Source organism: Juglans microcarpa x Juglans regia, chromosome 5S, assembly GCF_004785595.1.
Source record: "Juglans microcarpa x Juglans regia isolate MS1-56 chromosome 5S, Jm3101_v1.0, whole genome shotgun sequence".
Taxonomy (NCBI): Eukaryota; Viridiplantae; Streptophyta; class Magnoliopsida; order Fagales; family Juglandaceae; genus Juglans; species Juglans microcarpa x Juglans regia.
Window position 1 is genome coordinate 4245910 of NC_054603.1, and position 20196 is coordinate 4266105.

The 20196-nt window shown below is 34.8% G+C and overlaps 2 protein-coding genes across 2 annotated transcripts; one reads left to right on the forward strand and one right to left on the reverse strand.

Moving 5' to 3' along the window:
- Positions 1-3093: 3093 nt before the first annotated feature.
- Positions 3094-9285, forward strand: LOC121266807 (endonuclease MutS2). The gene is made up of 5 exons (XM_041170630.1): positions 3094-3764; positions 4756-5710; positions 5796-6320; positions 7117-7575; positions 8917-9285. The coding sequence occupies exons 1-5, from the start codon at positions 3277-3279 to the stop codon at positions 9226-9228; spliced, it is 2739 nt and encodes a 912-aa protein (XP_041026564.1). The 5' UTR covers positions 3094-3276; the 3' UTR covers positions 9229-9285.
- Positions 9286-11886: 2601 nt separating this feature from the next.
- Positions 11887-13325, reverse strand: LOC121266812 (heat stress transcription factor B-2a-like). Its single transcript, XM_041170638.1, has 2 exons — positions 12921-13325; positions 11887-12324 (listed from the first exon to the last, which is right to left on the reverse strand). The coding sequence occupies exons 1-2, from the start codon at positions 13200-13202 to the stop codon at positions 11995-11997; spliced, it is 612 nt and encodes a 203-aa protein (XP_041026572.1). The 5' UTR covers positions 13203-13325; the 3' UTR covers positions 11887-11994.
- Positions 13326-20196: the final 6871 nt, after the last annotated feature.

Sequence of the window (20196 nt, forward strand, 5' to 3'; positions counted from 1 at the left end):
ATCTACCCGTCGTGTCGTTGCACCATTTTTACTTATATTTTATTTTAAAAAAATTTATAATTTATAATTTTCAACGCAAAAAAATAAATTTTTTATAAATTTTTCTTTAAATACATCATTTTTCATTTCAATTTTCGTTTTCAATGAAGCGCGAGGTTCACATGCTTCTTCGTGGACACGTTGGAACCCACGTAGAGCGGCGCCCCCCATCTGTCCTTTTCTAATTTGTGATTTTCCTATGAGAAAAATATTTGATATTTTTATTCGATAAATTATATTTTCAACTATAAAATGTGGAAGTACTTTTAAAAAAAAATAAAAAATTTATATAATAAAAATTAATTTTTTAATAATATAACTTATTCTTTTTTAAAAGAAATGGATAGCACTTGCCAAACCTATAATATCCAGTATTACTTTTAGACAGTGCTAGTCGTTAGTATAATTTTTTTTGTTTTAATTTTTTTAATATCCTTAATTATTAAATAAATAAATAAATAAATATAATTTCACTAATAATAAATTTATTAATTATTAATAAAAAATAAAAATAAAAATTCAAAAAGTAACTTTTAACGATAAATTTGAAAACCAAGTATCAATATTCCTTACTTTTTATGCTCATCGCCCTGAAATACTTTCTATATTTTTTTCGTTGTTTTTGCGTTTTTTCTCCCTGCGGATGGAGCTCGTATCAATGGCCAGTGGTCAAACACGCACGCAGGGCCGCAGGCATGTGACACCGTTGGTGCGTATGCTCAGCACACGTTGCTAACCTCAACACCATAACTTTTTTAAAAATTATACATATCATCCTCACATCACATTATATATATAATTTTTTTTATTTTTTTCTTATCAAATATATGGTATATAGATAATGAATAGAAGAATTTAATTAATTTAGAAAATCAAAAAAATTAAAAAAATTAATAAAAATAAATATAAATATTATGTATAATGTGTGAGGATGATAAGTAAAAAAACTTAAAAATGACTTTGTATAGTCATTTTGTATTATTTATTTTGTATCAATATACTAAGAGATGAATATATTATTTAAAAAGTATTACAGTCATAAAAATATCTTATAAAAATAAATTTATAAACTGACATAACTTTACATGATATATTAGATAAAACTAACTTTAAAATCTAACGTAATATATCAGTTTGTGTTTGAAATTAATTACAAGGTTGGAAATAAAAGCTCTCATAACAAGCAATAACAAGCAGGACGAACAATTTTAATTAAAGCAATGGTCTAAGCTCTTCCTACATACATTATGAGCTATTTTCAACTACCCAAGTCGTTTTGTACGAAGTTAAAGTGTATATTTGCTAGATTTTGGTAGAGACAATATGGATCTAAACGTAAACAGTATTGAGTTAATTGGTATAAAATGTGTGATTCTAAATTGCACGAAGGATTGAGGTTTTTGTAATTTGAAGATTTTTAATCTATCTCTGCTTGCTAAACAATGGCGGATATTGTTGACTAACTTTGATTCTTTCTTGTATAAGGTTTTTAAAGTTAAGTACTTTCCACATATATTTTTTTTATAGTCTAATATTAGGTGTAATCATTCCTATGTGTGGTAAAGTAGTTGTACAGTAAATGATATTCTCTTTAAGGGTTGTATTTGGTGAGTTGGGAGTGGTGAAAAAATTAATATTTGGAAATATGGTTTCAACTAATTTTGGAGTCTCTTGAATCTCAATCTTCTCAGTTATTACTTTTGGAGGTGACTATTAATATGTTGTTTCATCATTTTTCTAGATCTCGGAATGAAGCTTTGATTACAAATGTTTTTCCTTCTTTTGTGGCCAAAGAAGATTGTTCAACTTCCACTGCATTTTTGAACTATTGATAAGCTTGTTTGGGTGGCAATAGGGATGGTCAGTATTATGTAGAATCAGGGTATCATTTTGGTTAGGGATTGTTTAAAAATGGTGGACAAATTCAAGGCTAGATTTTTCATTGATAGAACAATGTTGTTTTATCATATGTTTTATTTTTTAAAAAATAATGACAAAACGACGTCGTTTTGGGATAAACCTAACCCCTCCCCCCTTGCACATTCTCTCTTTCCCCCCCTTTCTCTCTCTCTGCCCTCTTGTTTGTTGCTCTTCTCTAAGACCTTCTCTCCCTCTCGTCACGTCTTCTTATTATCTTTCTCATTCTTGGTTCTTTCTCTACTTTTTACTTTCATACTTTTTGAAACACTCGACGCGCATGACCGTGCTGCCGTGAGAACCTACAACCATTCATGGTCGTGGGTTTGCGAAGGGAAACAAGATCACGAGTGGCTGCTGTCATAGTTCAGAGGTTCTTTGTTTGGTCATATATGTTTTACTAGCTTAAGTTTAGGTTTTTTTTTTTTTTTCAAATTTGTTGTGGATTTGTATTTTGTCATTTGTTGTGAATTTTTATTTTTTTGGGTGTTTTCCTGTTGTCTACGCTGTAGATGGTGCGGAAATGGAGCAATCCCACCTCGGAGGGTGCAAGCAACACCTCTAGTTTGTAAAAATTGTATTGATTTTTGTACTTAAATAATAATTAGATAAAAACGTTGAAATTTTAAAAATTTAAATTTGAAAAGTATTTTGTATTTGATTGATGTTTAAGAATAAAATTATGAGAAGTTTTGAGAATTCTCATGATGTCCAAACATGCTCTAAAAATCTAAAACTGTATTTACAAAAAAAAAAAAATGTTTTTGAAATATGAAGAATGTGAAACTTTCGTCTCACAAATAATTATATTAATTTATAATTAAATAACATAGAGGTATCATATATGCTTAAAAGATATTTATAGCTTTATTCTTTTTTTAAAAGGTATTTACTATTCATAGCTTTAGGGTGTGTGTGAATGTTAAAGTGAGTTAAGTTGAGTTGAGTTGAATTGAGTTGTGATGATAAAATATTATTAGAATATTATTTTTTAATATTATTATTATTTTAAAATTTAAAAAAGTTAAATTGTTTATTATATTTTGTATTGAAATTTAAAAAAATTGTAATGATAAGTTAAGATGAGTTAAGGGTAAATTTGGTAACCAAACGCACCCATATTCTCGAAAAAGAAAAACCACTGTTTGTATGAGCGGTTCCTAGAAAGCCCGAGTGCAAGATTGCAGTGTTGCTTTTACGGCCTCCAGAATTCAAATGGATAGGATTGAAAACAACCTCTCACCGAGACAGAGATGACCCCGACTCAACCCCAACTTACCGAGTCAACTCGTTCCCTCGCTTAAAGCCTTAAACCCTCCAATGCAACTGATCACCAACCTCCCTACCTCTTTCATAAAATCCCCAATTCTATCCCCCAAAGCCCTCAAGCCCTCCTTCTCGCTCTCCAACTCGCGCAAGTCAAACTCTGACCGATTCGCCCTCTCCCAGACCCTCCAATCCGAAACCCTCAAAATCCTAGAATGGCCCTCGGTATGCAAGCAGCTATCCTCCTTCACATCGACCTCCATGGGATCCTCGGTCGTCCAAAATGCCGAAATCCCCATCGGCCAAACCTGGGAGGAGAGCCAGAAGCTCCTGGATCAGACGGCCGCAGCGGCGGCAATGATGGATTCTTGGACGTTGGATTTCTCTGGGATTGAGGATGTCTCTGGGATTGTGGATTCAGCGGTTTCGGGTCAGTTGCTCACGCTTTTGGAGCTCTGCGCGATGCGGGGAACGTTGCGTGCGGCCAAGAGATTGTTTGAGAAGTTGGAGCAGTTGGCTGCAAGCGGAGATTGCTCCGAGAGGTACTGCATTGCTATTATCATTGATATTTTTTGATAAATTTTTAGAGAAATAGAATGCCTAAGCAATGGCGGGGAGGAAACAGCGGGGCTTTCAGTAGATGTTTTGATGGGGGAGGTATTGGTGTTATTGCAATCTCATAACGGGCATAATGCGTATTGTTTACACGATATGTATATTCTTTCTTTTCCTGACGAGTTAATCTGTAGGTATATACTGAGTGGAGTTATTTTGATCAAGTGGGAGATATTGGTTTCGTTCATCTTCATTAGTTAGTTTTTGGTTTTTGGCGTTTTTGTTAAATGGTTGCGCCCATTTAAACTTTAAACCCATTTGCATACCACTAGCAGGAATCAATTTACAAAAGCTACGACTAAATGGAGGAACTACCTGAGCTAGTGATAGTACCATCAGAAGCAAAATGAATCTTTTTTTTTATCATAATAAAATAGATGCAGAATGGGAATATCTTAAAAACTGCACTGGTTCGTCTGAAATTTGAAAAGTTTCTGGAAATAGATACAGGAGAAGCATATTTTGAGTGGGTTGTTAAGCATTTTTCCGTTTTCTTATAGTTAGAGTCAAGAAACCATAATTTGATCCGGGCTCTCTTTTAAAATGTTTCATAATTTTGGATCTTCTTGGTTTTGTTCTATGATCTGGTTTAAGACAATGGACACTTTTTTAATATTTTCCAAAAGTAGGTTTCTCGGGGCTCTGAAGGCTCCTTCTATGTGCAATCAATTTTCTCTGATCCATTTCTGGATAGGTTGTTCTATTTGCCTGACACAGTCTGGAAAGAAGCATTTATCATATGGTAATCGATTCTCCTCTCACAGTAGGGGCCTCAATAAAATTTGTTTCGAAGGTACACTCACATATTGAGTGCTGTGCTTACTTTTCCTACAATTTTACGTAAATGAATGCAGAAACTGTCCACATGAAGTTTCAATTGAGGAATGACAATTTACCTCTCTGAATGTATTCAAACAGGTACTTGCCCCTGCTTGAAATACTGAAGGACTGCAATTTCCAAGTGGAATTAGAGCATAAAATACAGTTTTGCATAGATTGCAATCTGTTAATCATCCTTGATAGAGCTAGTGAAGATTTGGAGATCATTAGGTCAGAAAGGAAGAGGAATATGGGAAATTTGGATTCTCTGTTGAAGGAAGTGTCATCTCGGATTTTTCAGGCTGGGGCAATTGACAGACCTCTGATAACCAAGCGTCGGTCGAGGATGTGTGTTGGTATTAGGGTTTCCCACCGATCTTTACTTCCAGATGGTGTAGTATTAGATGTTAGTAGTTCTGGGGCAACATACTTTATGGAACCCAAAGAGGCTGTGGAGTTGAACAATATGGAAGTGAGGCTTTCAAACTCTGAGAAAGCCGAGGAGATAGCAATTTTGAGCTTGCTCACATCTGAAATAGCAGAATCGGAAATAGAGATCAAGTATTTGTTGGATAGAATTTTAGACGTTGATCTTGCTTTTGCAAGAGCTGCCTATGCTCAGTGGATGAACGGGGTCTGTCCGATTGTCACTTCAGGGGATTGTGAGGCCATTTCTAGTGAAGCAGATTATACTTTGTCAGTAGATATTGATGGTATACAACATCCTCTGCTCCTTGAGCTCTCTGTGAGAAAATCTTCAGATCCCCTTGAATCTTATTCTGGCAATGCAGTTCAGTTGGGTAATGGAAATGGAAAAATGACTTCTGGAAGTTTGTCAGGTGTATCTACTTTCCCTGTGCCAATAGACATTAAAATTGAAGGTGGAAAGAGGGTGGTTGTGATATCTGGACCAAATACAGGAGGGAAAACTGCTTCAATGAAAACCTTGGGCCTGGCATCTCTTATGTCAAAGGCAGGCATGTTCTTACCTGCTAAGAACAGCCCAAGACTTCCATGGTTCAATCTAATTCTAGCTGATATTGGAGATCACCAGGTAGTTGTTTACCATTTTTATGGCAAATTAATGCTTAGGTCTTTTTAGTTGTTCTATTTAGTCTGACTCTGGTTCTTTTTTATAGTCTCTGGAACAAAATCTCTCAACTTTTAGTGGCCACATAATGCGGATTTGTAACATCTTAGAAGTGGCCTCAAAAGAATCACTTGTCCTCATTGACGAAATTGGTAGTGGAACTGATCCTTCAGAAGGTGTGGCCCTTTCCACTAGCATCTTGCAGTATCTCAAAGACCGTGTTAACTTGGCTGTTGTGACCACTCATTATGCCGATTTGAGTATCCTGAAAGAAAAAGATAGTCAGTTCGAGAATGCAGCCATGGAATTTTCACCAGAAACCTTAAAACCTACTTATCAAATCCTTTGGGGAAGTACTGGTGATTCAAATGCGTTAAGTATTGCTGAATCAATTGGTTTTGATCTAAATATAATTCAGCGGGCTCAACAGTGGGTGGAGAGGTTAAAGCCAGAAAATCAACAAGAGCGGAAAGGCGTGTTATATCAGTCACTGGTACAGGAAAGAAACAAATTGGAAGCTCAAGCCAGAAGAGCAGCATCTCTTCATGCAGAAATTATGGATTTATATCATGAGGTATTTTTGAAAATTCTAATAGATCAGAAAATGGTTAATTCCATTGCCATTTGCTTTTGAACATGCATCATAGGGTCAAGATTAATGTTTGAAAGTCCAACCTAGGCCTAGATGAGGTTCTGAGTACTTAATGTGGGGATCAATTTTTTTGTTTGGCGTACCAGTGTGTTGCAATATTTAGGTTTATCCAAATATCTAACAAGTCTTTTACTGTTCCCATTGATATATAACTTATTGGCTTTGCTAATATTAGCTCCAATCGTCCATACTTGGACCATGATAGGGCCAGCTGCCGTGCACAGCCCCATATCTGAGTGCATGCATTGAACTCGTAACTAAATTTTTGTTTTGGTATATCTTATGTTGTAGAAATCTCTCATGTAATTGGTAGAGTTGTTTTAAGTAGGATGCTCAATCCAATTGAGGAAAACCCTGGATGTAATAATTTGATTATTTTTTTGAATACTTGACAAAGGATTTGGAGAACCTTTTTTTTTTATCCCTTAAATGGTTTCTACCACCATTACTTCCTGATTCTTGTGCCCAGAGAAGATTAAGTTCCGGAACTTATTCGATATATGGAAAAGGACATTCTAAACCTTGAGTGGAAAACTAAATGGCATTTTGCAACGTTAGACCATACATCAAAATTCAAACATAATGCTTCATTTATATGAACTGAACCACAGTGACTTGAGTTGTAATGATATGCTATTCTTAGATCAGTTAATGTGACAGTTGTTTGATTATCTTTTTCCTTTGTTTTTTCCCTTGCTGTCAAATGTTATGATTGAAGATAAAAAATGAGGCAGAAGATCTTGATAAGCGCGAAACAGCTCTCAGGGCAAGAGAAACTCAGCGGGTCCAACGAAATTTAAAGACTGCAAAATCTCAGCTGGAAACTGTGTTGCAGGAATTTGAAAATCAACTCAGAACTACCAGTGCTGATCAATTTAATTCCCTGATTAGGAAATCAGAATCAGAAATTGCATCTGTTGTTGCAACTCACTGTCCTCGTGATGTTTTCTCTGTTAGTGAAACGGACACCAAATCATATACACCAAAAATTGGAGAGCAAATCTTTGTCAAGGGACTAGGTGGTAAGTTGGTTACTGTAGTTGAAGCACCTGAGGATGATGAAAATATCCTAGTACAACATGGTAAAATAAAGGTCCGTCTAAAGAAAAGCAACATCAGATCTATTGCAAGTAGCAAAAAAAATGCGACAACTCGTTCTGTCCCAAGTAAACAGCAGGTATGAATAGTGCTTTTAAGATATTCTGTTGACTGCATACCTGTCATACTTTTTTGGTGTTTTAACTGGATGAGTTGTTAAACTGAGCATCAATTGTGCCTAATCTCTCTGCACATACAAGGATTCACCTAAGCAAGGAGGGCGGTCGACCAAACATTCACCCAGTTGGACAAACTGATTGATTAATTCGATCAATTTGACTTTGCCTGAGGGCATTAGGCTTGTTTATGTGCATGCAAAGCCTTCCATAGTTCCACCTTACATCAAGGGTTTCCATATGTGTGCGCTTTTCCTCTTAGATGCCATCCTTGCATCACCTGCTGCTAGAATAATCTCAACTTATCTATAATGTTGGATATATTCTGCATCAATTGAAGTTAAGTCTCTCTCTGTATGTTTGCTTAACCTGATTCATTTTTGGTCCTGGCTCTCTTTTCACCCAGCCATCCTCTGCTCCTAGGTAGAATCACACTTCTGAGAAGCTCTGTATGCATTTTCTTTTTTTCTTGAAACTGTAATATATATCAGATCCGTTTGTGTTCAATATCTTTGTCGTTGTGCTTGTTGGTTTCTGGGAAGATTTGTGATCAGGTTGGTGGAAATAGGATTCGAATAATATTTTATTTTGTATACCTCACTACCTATTAATTTCATTCTTGTAGTATCTGTGATATATGATAAGAGGATAAGGTAGGTGGTGTATTGGATCTCACATTGCTTGGGAAGGAGGAGTTCTTACTCTTTATAATGTTCTAATGGGGCTCCAATTGTATCAATGACTAATCCTTTTGGAGTATAGGCCATGTGGTTTGGGTCTTCCATTGGAGCGTTACAGTATCATTAACTATAATCAAAACTGCATTTGGTCTTCTATGGCATTCTCCTTTCTCTTGAGCAGTGTACCCCTTTAGGTGTTCGGAAACAATGTTGCTGTTTCTATCACGTCTTTTTGGGGCATCTCTCTTGTTTTTCTGATGCCTTCTACTTGAATAAACTTTCTTTCTTTGCTGTCCAATATCAATTGCAATTCTTGCAGAAATTTGTACTGTTTTACTTTGTCACTGAAACTTGGACGAAATTTTCCTTCCAAAATCCGTGTGAAAAGTTTTTTAAGCCCAGATGGCCATTGACCTTGTATGAAGTGATTTAGATCACTGTATCGTAGCTTTTTTCAGTTCTTAACGCCCAAGATTTCAAAGTGCAAATATTATGCTTGAACGTGGATCTTTCTAGTTAAGACAAAGATCTTAAGCAACCCTAGTGTATGTTGCAGTTGTTTGATGAATTAGTAATCTTGAATACAATAATCATGAATCTGATCAACTTTGACTTGTACTGAAGGGCCGCCGGAGCAAAGAGTTACAGTGTCATCCAGAGGTCGAAAAGGATGAGGTGGCTTCTTATGGCCCATTGGTGCAGACATCAAAGAACTCAGTGGATTTACGTGGTATGCGAGTGGAAGAAGCTTCTTACCACCTTGACATGGCCATCTCTGTAAGCGGGCCGTATTCAGTTCTCTTTGTAGTTCATGGGATGGGCACTGGTGCTGTTAAGGAGCGTGCACTCGAGATATTAAACAACCATCCTCGCGTAGCCAAGTTTGCACAGGAAAGTCCACTGAATTATGGTTGTACAGTTGCATATATCAAGTAAAATCTCGATTGTTTGGTCCAATGAACTATCATACAAAATCCAGTTTTTATTTTTATACATACACGTGCTAAAATGCCAATAGATTTACAATAGAAATCTGGTTCATTGAGCTAAAATACCCTCATCACCTCTAGGACTGTTCATCCGGGCTGAGTTTTTCTGGCCCGGTTTGAAACCTGGATTGCAAAATTCTAAATCCGGCCCAGCCCGGAATCTGGGTTGCAAAATTCGGGTGCATCGGTCCGGATACCGGGTTTTAAACCCGAAACACAGTTTTTTTTTTTCTTTTTTCGTTTCTTTGGGCCACAATTTCTGGTATTTGCGAGCAAGAGTACTGTGTTACCATGCGTGTACGTAGTGCTTGTCTGGGCAACATTATCTGTCCAGATAAGTCATAATAACTGTAACACACGTCGAAATCATCCTCTGTCAATTATTATTTTCCGCGAGATGTGTCCTCCAGAAATCTCGGGTCCCACAAGATCACAACTCAAACGGTTCGGATAAGGAGTTTAAGAGGTGATCCCACGTCGATCATCCGAGGGTCGGGACTTCAATTTTGATCATCCGAGGGTCGGGACTTCAACTTACATTCACAAAAGATATATGGGATAAAAGTTGTATGCTTTTTTGTTTGTTTGTTATGGGCAGCAGGGGACCAAGCAAGCCTGTATCAGAGCCTATCATAGAGCAAAGAGGAGAAGGCCTCTGAGGTTTAGAGACGGAAGGTTGATTCTTCTTTTTGAGGCCAGTTCATTGGGCACTTCCTTCAGTATCTCTCTCTCTCTCTCTCTCTCTAGAATTCACAAGCCCCCCGATCTTTCATAGAACTCCACTGGCAGCAAATTCTTTACGGAAGATTTCGTCTTTCTATAATATTTGTTAGGGTACTTCTTTTTACTGTAAATTGAAAGTGTGGAAATGGGTAGTGGAGATATTTGGGTGTAATTGATTTGTTGAAGTCAAGTCGTTTGTATATCTTTTTGTGATTTATGGTCTGTTTGGCTTGTGGAAAAATGAAGGAAAATAGAAGAAAACTGAAATTGATTGAAATATCGGTGTTTGATTCATTCCTTTTTTTAGCTTCTCTATGCAACTAGCCAGACTTCAATACATATTCCAAATGGGTTTGTCTAAACAAAAATTGGGTTAAACCTGGAATCCGGATGAACAGTCCTAAGATTCACCACCACTACGATTGACACTGTAGTACTAGGACTGTTCATCCGGGTTCCGGCCCGGGAACCCGGTAGACTCGAACCGAAACTCGAGTTTTAAAACCAGACCAGAACCTGGGCCGGGTTAGCCCAGGTCAAACTAAGGCCGGAACCCAGATTGAAACCGGTTTTTAAAAACCCGAAACCTGGGTTCCAGGTTAGATTATTATTATTTTTTTTAAAATCAAAGCCTACATGTTATGAATATTTTTTCATAAAAAAAATATTGATGCAACATTCAAATTCTATTTATTTAATTTTTTAAATCAAAGCCACATAGATAAGAGAGTTAAAAAAAAAACATAAAATGGATGATTTATTGGACATAATATGCATTTTTCTTTTGAGTTTCTGTCCATTTAGTTGCTAAAAATGAATAAGAAAAAAATGAAACATCAAACATTCAAACCAAAAAAAAGAAAAAAAAAAGGGGGTACCGGGTGTACCCGAGCTTTTCTATGCGGGTACCGGCTCGTAACTGAGTATTAAGAAGGTAGTAACTCTATCACTACTCCGATGGAAATAGGAGACCAGTTGAGTTTAAGCTTTTGAATATGAGCTTCAAAGTACTAAGTGGGGCTGCTTGAGTCCATAATTTACGAATATGGGCTCGAATGGTATTTTGGGTTTGGGCTAAGATATGGGCCTCAGTTCATCATTGTGTGCTACAGTACGAGCCCAACCGATCTGCTCTGTCCTAGAACCTATAGAAAAGAAGAAGAATTCCTTCATTTTTTTTTTCCCAAAGAAATTGATGTTTTATGGTTTATTGGAGAAATATTAGATTTATAAAGCAAATCACAAAAAATTACTTTACAAGCGAATAAATAGTGTTTGAAATGATTCTAAATTTATTTTTATTATAAAATAAATTTAAACATATGACATATAAGTTTATTATTATTATTTTGTAATTCTCTTTCCAAATCTAGTATTTCTTCATTTTTGTAGGAGATCCTTCTGTCCCCCACTTTATTTTTAAAGGAAACGACTAAAAACTAAGATAAATAATTATCAAATAAAAGATAAAAAAGTACCTAGCTACTACCCAGCACAAAGAATCAAAATGATCTCTATAAAATAAGATTTATCCACTTTTGCTTGACTCCTGCAAGAGCCGTCTTAAGCATGGGTAATAATTATAAATTAGTGATCCATCTGTAATAATAAATTATCAATAAAATAGAGATGCGGTTTAGTGGTTTAATGTGATCTATCTTATAAAATTATTTTTATTATAAAGTAAATTTAACGACTTATATTGAATCACGTCAATGTATAAATTTTTGAAATTTGTGTATAGACCTAATATTTCTCTAAGTAATATATCTAACAACAAAATGAAGACATTTTTCTTCAAGTTGCTTCACATTAATGTACCTAACTGATAACCTACAGGGAAAAAAAAAAAAAAAAAAAAACGATTGATTGAGCTTAAGGATATGTGATATTTTATTCCGTTTTCATTTTCCACGAGAGAATTGAAACAGATCCAAGGCCATAATACAAATGAACATCTGTTTATTAATTCAGCTTAGATATACCCTAATTAACATGGCCTCCTAACTTTGTTCTGTTTGTTTCCCATCATGTATTGTGCAAGGTAATCCATCAACTTTATTTCTAGTGCTTTGAACTGTGCTATTTGCATCTGCAGTTCCAACTTCTCTCTCTTTAAGACCTCGTTCTCCTTGAGGAGTTGCAGACGATTGCTTTCCTCCATGGCTGTCATCTTGCTCTCTTCAGAAGCCTTCAGGTACGCTGGAAAGACACTTGGCTCGCACTTCTTCCTGGTGATCTCCACCAGCATATGCCTACACCCCTTCTGGAACTTCTCGTGCTTGAATTCCCATATTTTGGAGCATGTCTTCTTGAATCCCTGCGTTTTGGTATGAAAAGGTTTAGCAAAGAATTGCGGCCAATACCCAAAAATGTATAGATCACACAATACATAGATTCCATTGTGTAATAGAGTTCATGTACGTACGTACAGAGTCCCACACGCTAGCTAGCTAGCTAGGAATATTCAGAGAATTAAGATTTGTCGTGTGAACTCAATCTCCGGCCTTTCTCCCTTTTCCTGGTCAGCCTGATTATTTTGACTCGTTTAAAAATATCACATTAAACTTTTTTGACTCTTTTGATTGGGTCGAACATGATATGATTCGGTACAACATCATCGGCTTTCAGTACCCTATCTAGATTGCTTTGAAAAATGAAAAAAACTGGGCACAATAGATATATCAAACATCTGAGCTCATGATTTAAATGCTACTACATATGAATACGGGTACGTAGAACTGCATGCGACTTTGCTACCTAGATTCCACATAGAAATTAATTAAGGAGGTGCATGGCTAATTTACTCTTGACATGGAAGATCAGGATTAATTACAGTATTCATCATGTTCTTGGATTTCAAAGCATGACATGAGGCATAGACTACAGATGAGAGTACAGGTACAGTTAGCTTACATAGGTATTCAGCTGGCGAATGAAGCTAGAAAAATTGTTGTGTTTGAAATATTTAGGCAGTACGAGCTCCGAGAACTCGGCCGGAGACCATACTACAAACCCAGTTCCCTCCGCATTCCACGACACAGTTCTCAGCTTTCCACGATCATCATCATCTTCTCCTTCTAACAAATCATAAGTCTTTGACAAGAATGGAGGAGGGCACCTTGCCCTCGGAGACTGGCTTGAAGTGGTAGCACTCTTGCTGGTTCCCTGCTCCAGCTCCAACACTTCTCTTGCCATGCTTTTAATAAGCTAATTTATTCATGGAGTACCCAACTGTTCCTCTTTTCTGACCTTCTTCCTTATATATCACTCTCGTAGGAAAGTAATAGCTAGCCAGTGCCGTGAAGAAACTTTTCTTGTCCTTTTTTTTAAACAAAATCTCCCCTTCTTTATTTATAGTGTATTTATGCAACTTTCTCAAAAAGCAAAAAGAGATATAAATATTCTAGCAACCGTTTTGAACTTTTGAAATCTTACCAAAATGATTGGATTATGGCTGATAATGTTAATTGGCAAAAGCAACGAATAGTACCATGCAAGTTTCATGTGCTCGGCTTTGGGGCAGTGACAAGTGGCATTTTAGGAGTAATTAGCTGCACATCACAAACCACACTCTATATATATGAGAAATGATTTGTATAAATTTTAAATAGATAAATTTTATACAAATCTTTATAAAAAAGTAGACCTCATATTAAAAAAGTGTAAAAATTATTTTTTATTAGTGAGATCAACTTTTTTATAAAGGGCTTGTATGAGGTTTGTACCTAGTATTCCTCTATATATATATGTGTGAGTTTTGCTGCTCATTATTCTCACACATTATTAGGGCTGTAAAGAATTCGGTCCAGATCGAAAAATCGATCTGACTGAATTCTGGACCAGTCAGTCTCAATCCCAAAATATGTGAACCGATGAAATTCGATCCGATCTGGAGGTATAGAAATTTTGAACCAGACAGGAACAAATGAGACCAAACTCCTATATATATATTTTTAAAATAATTTTAATAATTTGAGTGGCTTATTTTTATTTTTCTTGGATAAGGAATATATATTTCGAGCTTTGCCTGAATTTAAAAATAATATTCGGTCCGATATTTGGTAAGATTATTAAACAAATATATAGTAAATTTAAATAAATTAATTAACTATATAAATTAATTTAAATTTATAAAAAAATATAATTTTATGTGATTTGTTAAATATTATAATTTAATATATCACGTTAAATTATGTTAATTTATAAAATTATTTTTATATAATTACTTTACTAGTTAAATATTTCTCTGACTAATTAAAGGAGAACTACTTTGAATATTGTTATCTACCCTCCTATCTCACCGACACAGTCGACGAAAAATAGGTAAATCAAAGCCAGTAGGGCCGCCAACTCTGACCCAAACGAAGCAGAAGAACTCTTGACTCAGTTTTTGGAAGTCACCTCGATCGCAAAATCTGATCTCTCATCTCCTCTCATGTCTCTGCCGATGCTAATGACACCATGAAACAACAGCAATGCTCCTGGTGATGTTGATTAGTGAGCATCGCTTCCTTAATTAGTATCCTATCCATTTCTTCCTAATTAGGCTCCGATCGAGAGAGGGTAATACGTTATGAGTTTTGTTATAAATCAACAACTGTTCACATCACACACTCCACACGCATAAATTTATTTTTTATTTTTATATGATGTGTGGGTGTTTTTTATAGTGTGTGATGTGACGTAGTGAATAGTGACTAATTAGAAGAATTTTTCATAATTTATTAATCTAGTGGTAACTATAAGCTATTTACATCTATAAAAAAATTACTTATTAGCTATTAGTTATTTCTCTTTCAAAATGATTATTTCTTATTAAAATAAATTTATTATTATCACAAATAATTATTTTTATCTTAAATAATTTATCATAAATATTCATTTTTCTTATAATCACATGCGTACTCGTAAGCATATACATAATAGAAATGTCTTTTTCATGCTATTATATTAATAATAATAGTAATACTAGGAGAAAGCTGATCAAATGAACGTAGGATGTGATATATTTAATGCTTGTAGGGTCAGTGCTCAAGGTCATTTTATATTGATGGTCTTATTCAGTATACTGTCCTAAAAAAGAGAGAAGAAGAGTAGAATCAGCTGGAGACGTCCAGAGTTGTTGGCCAACTCGATTTGACTGTTCATGTGGTTAGGTCATATTATGTTAAATTAGGGAAAATCCAAGTAAGGTCGTATGGAAATTCCATGTTAGCCATATTATGTTAAATTTGTCTTTTTTACATGTATTTTATACACTTTTAATTATTTTAAAAAAAAATAAAAAAATCACAATATTATTAAAAAATATTTTCTTAATCACTAAGTAAAAAGAAAAATTAAAAAATAAAATAAAAATTTCAGCAATAACACTGAGATGCAAGAACCAATGGTGAGAATATCATTTTTCTTAATTTTTAAGGCGGCACTATAGCTACCGCTGGTTCCCGCTAGTTATTTTGGTATTTTTTTTAGCTTTTTTTTTACATGTATTTTCTTAACAATTTTAAATATATTTTTTTAAAAATTCACACTATTATTAAAAAAAGCACTTCCTTAATCACGAGGTAAAAAAAAACATGCTAGCAGTAGCTCCTAGCAGGAGTTAAGAGCGGTGAGACTAGTATTATCCATAAATTTATATATTGGTATGGTTTATATGATATCATCTAGTAGTTTTACAATCGTACTATATTAAGTCACATCAATTTATGAATTTAATTTTATAAAATCTTTTTTGTGACAAAAAGTAAGTGTTAGTGCACACAAATGTTTGTGCACACAAATGTTTATGCACACAACAGCACTCATGGTATATTATTCTATTTTCTTCATATTCTTCTTTTTTTCATTTTAAATGCTTAAGCCGAAAAGTTTTGCACGTAATTAGTTCTTCTTCAACGTCGATATATCATACTAGTCTACAGAATATATATATATATATATACACACACACTACTACTACTACTACTATTCACTACAACAGAAAGGATCTTTTGGGATGAAAATTTTCGTCCTAAAAAAATTTTTGGGACGAAAAAAATTCGTCCCAAAGTCGTTCCAATATCACTGTGCCAAAAGGTATTTTGGGACGAAATTGAAGGAAACCGTTCGAACACGTTCGAACGAAAATTTTTTTTGTCACGATTTAAATTCATCCTAGAAAATGGTTCGAACGGAAAAAATTTTAAGTTCGAACAGTAGTGACGTGTTTGAATGATTTCGAAATATGTTCGAACACACATGAATTCGTTCGAACGTTATGAATTGTCTTTGTGTTCGAACGTTAAATGGTCAGGTCGAACGGTATATGGGTTCGAACGGTATAGGCTATGTTAGAACACGACTGAAATTATTTACGTTCGAACGTTGTGTGATCGTTCGAACTCTACGAACATAAATTTCGTTCGAACATTACGTTTACGTTCGAACGCTATTGTCGTTACATAGAGTTCGAACGTTTTACGTTCGTTCGAACGATATCTCTTTAATTTAAATCAATAATAGAAAACCAAATAGACATTCATACTATTTGAAAAAATACATTAGAAACTGTTTAACACTCACAAAAGTGTTAAAATAAGCGCAAACTAAATAAATAACAGTCGAGACGGGCATTGTTCGTACATAAATAGATAATCCCAAAATCCATCAGTTGCTTAGAGGCCTGTACTGTTGCATAAGCTGCTGCATTTGGAGTTGCATCTGTCTTCTGAACTCTTCTTGTTGTTCTTCATGTTGTTTGAGGCGCATCTCCATATCTGCTTGTTTTGCTAATTGAGCATCTAACTCATGCTGTCTTGCAGTCAATTCTTCGATTCTGGAATTCGCATTCTCTAGCGCTATAGAAGTCATAGATGCATTCCCAGAAGAAGAGGAAGAGGGACCAGGCTTTACACAACGACCCAAACCCTCAAATATCCTGAACGTTGACCCAGGACTTGTGTAAAAATCTCAATATCACTTGTTGAGGAATTTTGATCTGACGCAGATTCAGCACGTAGGGCAATCATTTTATCCTAACCATATATGAGATAAAGAATTAATATCGTCATAAATGTTCTAATATATTTAATTAAAACATGTTATAAAACTTATATAATTTTCATGGGCATCAGGATGAGTCCACTCTCCATTACGATCAGTGTGCGATGCAGCATATAATTTTGTCAGATCATAATTAGTATCTGAATCTTGCTACAATAAATGTATTAAGATATAAAGTCATTATGATTCATCCAAATAATTAACTATATCCAATAAAAAAAATAGCAATACCAATTTCTTCGAAAGGCGATGGAAAGATCTTGAGCCTGCATGATGATTAATCTTCAATTTTGATCTATTTGTTTTGTTTATAGAACTTCGCTCCTGCAAATAAATTGAAAATATGATGAAGCGAAATGCCAGATAGGACAAGTAAAATAATTAAATTTCATTATACCTGATATGATGGATCCTCAAACATGTTACAAAGTTTTTCCCACTCAGAAGGTCGGATATCCTGGAAAGGATGTTGGCGTGCATCTTCCTTCTTCTCAAACTTATTATAATACTCATAACACCTCGCCTTATATTTACGGAATGCATTACCCATAAGCTCTTCCACAGTCTTACGCTCCTCTCTCCGACCAAAATTTAATTCAAAATCATCCTTAAAAAAATAGTCACAAACACATTATCATTTATAATATTCTAAATTTAAGTAAAATATAGAAATTTATTCTACTAAATCAATGTTTTAAACATTACCAAACAACGCTTCTTGATAAGCTCTTTAACATCTTGGGGACTTTCTTCCATGAAGTCGTTGCCAAAGGTGCGTAAGTTCGTGTAAGAGCACCCACATGTGATGCAAGCCAAGCTGCTGGTTGTCCTTCGCCCCCAGTATGTTCGTCAGGAATGTTAACCTTGATCTTACCCACCTTCCGATATTTTTCCAACGTCACCCCTCTAGTGGTGCCTCGACCTTGACGAGATTGTATTGTAGATTTTATAAAATATAACATTGTAATCAATTTCATTTATATCTCTATTATAGGACCTTAATTAATAACTTTTATGAGTATTAGATTTTTACCTTGTTCTGTAAAATCAATCTCTAATGGTGACAATGAAGGAGAGCTAGGAATAGGTGGAGATGGGTTGCGAACTTCCTTCCTTTTTGGCGGCATAATTTCAAACTACTGATACATTCAATAAGTAAAATATTTGTCATCAAGTGTAATGTTAACACATAATTGGTCAATCAGAATCTGTATCAGTTTCATTTGACAATTCGCTCTCATCATCTGTAGATACTTCAGATGATTCAACATTTTCCTCAACTGTCGCATCAACAATTTCAGCCTCAATATCTTCTCTATTTAATGGAATCATCTCATACTGGCTCAAATCCACAAACAAATTTAAGGCGGGTTGACTCTCTTGGTATGCTTCTTGAGTAGAAGAGTCATCTTCTTCTTCATCTTGTCCTTCCGCCTGAGGGATAACATCATATATATTTCTTGGAGAATATTTTTGAACTACTCGCCATTGATTTCCTAACTTCGGGTCATCTAAGTAGAATACTTGAGATGCTTGAGAAGCCAACAATCTCTGGTTGTACATCTTCATCGATCTCTTCTTCTTCATGTGGAGCTTCAAATGAAGTTGGATATGGTTCACCGTGTAAGACCCAATCAGTATAACCTTTATCAATACCTTTGACAAACAGATGCTCTCTCACCAAGTCTATCTTATGAGAACGCAAATTCCTGCATTCTCTGCATGGACATCTGATACGCCCATCACTATCACATGTACCCAATGCAAACTCCAAGAATTTTTTAACACCTTCAGCATATACATTGTAATTCTGACCCAATCGATCGCTAACTCTCATCCAACTCTTATCCATGCCTAACTATATTCATTACAAACAATATTGTAATGCATCAGCAAACAACTATGTATCATGTACCAATTAATGAGTATGCCACTTTTCACCGGGTAGTTGGTCCTATCCCGTTCGGTATTGTAAGATCATAGTCACCAACCTATGATCTATTATCTGTCACGTCTAACAAAATTTCGGCAGCATCTCCCCATAGTTCTCCAAATATGCTCGTTTGGTTGTGTGCACTGACGATTAACACGTCGTTGCACCATCACCGAAACTGCATATCCAGAGAACAATGGATGAATCTACCAAAATCATAATGTTGGACGACAACAGATATAGTTCTATAGTTTGCGAGAATGATCTTACAATCCCAAACTGTCCACTCTGGACAATTCAAGAGTTATCAATCAAGCATTCATCCGGATTGATAATTCTCGAACGGATCTAAGGTTTATTTTGATGAACAAACAATGCAAAATATGCTAATATATGTCAAACAATAACAACATATTATTTATACAACAATACAACAAAAACTTAATTAGTAGGTATTATTAAATCTTAACTATTTATATTTTAATTTAAAGATTTAGTAGTATTTTAATTTGAATATTAATTTTATTAATTTATATTTAAGTATTTAAGTATTATTAAATCTTAATTATTTATATTTTAATTTAAAGATTTAGAAGTATTTTAATTTGAATATTAATTTTATTTATTTAGAATTAACAATATTAAATGGTAGTTGGTCCTAATTATTTGTGATTTAGTAGTACATATAATTTATAACTATACCAAACCTAACGTATTCTGTATACGTTATTGATGTAATATCATTATCCGTTCGAACTATGAGAACTTATGTTCGAACAAAATTAATACGTTCGAACAGTAATCCGAACCCGTTTGAACGTATTCATTCCAGATTCCAGTCGCCTTCAACAACGCCGAAAACTCCATTAATCCCAAACTCTAACAAACACAAACAACAATCTCAAAGCATACAACTTTCTAACATTGCAAAATATAAAGTTCAAACCATACATTTCTATTTTAAAAGAAATACCTGAATTTTTGAAGATGAAAAGGAAATAATCCGAGAATAATCCGAGAATAATCACAAACTATCCTACAAGTAATAATCCGAGAATAATGGAGTGAGATGAACAATTTTTTTGAGCTTAAGGGCTAGTTTGAGAAAGAATACCTCTGATATGCGAAGGGGTAATCTTCGGGCGACCACACGGAGCGACAGCAGGAGGAGAGAAACAGAATTGTGAGGTTCTATCGTGTTTTTGAAGA

Coding starts and splice junctions, on each gene's coding strand:
- LOC121266807 (XM_041170630.1), top strand. CDS start 3,277: ATGCAACTGATCACCAACCTCCCTACCTCTTTCATAAAATCCCCAATT. Junction 5,711..5,795: donor CTGATATTGGAGATCACCAG/GTAGTTGTTTAC, acceptor TCTTTTTTATAG/TCTCTGGAACAAAATCTCTC. Junction 7,576..8,916: donor CTGTCCCAAGTAAACAGCAG/GTATGAATAGTG, acceptor CTTGTACTGAAG/GGCCGCCGGAGCAAAGAGTT.
- LOC121266812 (XM_041170638.1), bottom strand. CDS start 13,202: ATGGCAAGAGAAGTGTTGGAGCTGGAGCAGGGAACCAGCAAGAGTGCT. Junction 12,325..12,920: donor TTCGCCAGCTGAATACCTAT/GTAAGCTAACTG, acceptor ACCAAAACGCAG/GGATTCAAGAAGACATGCTC.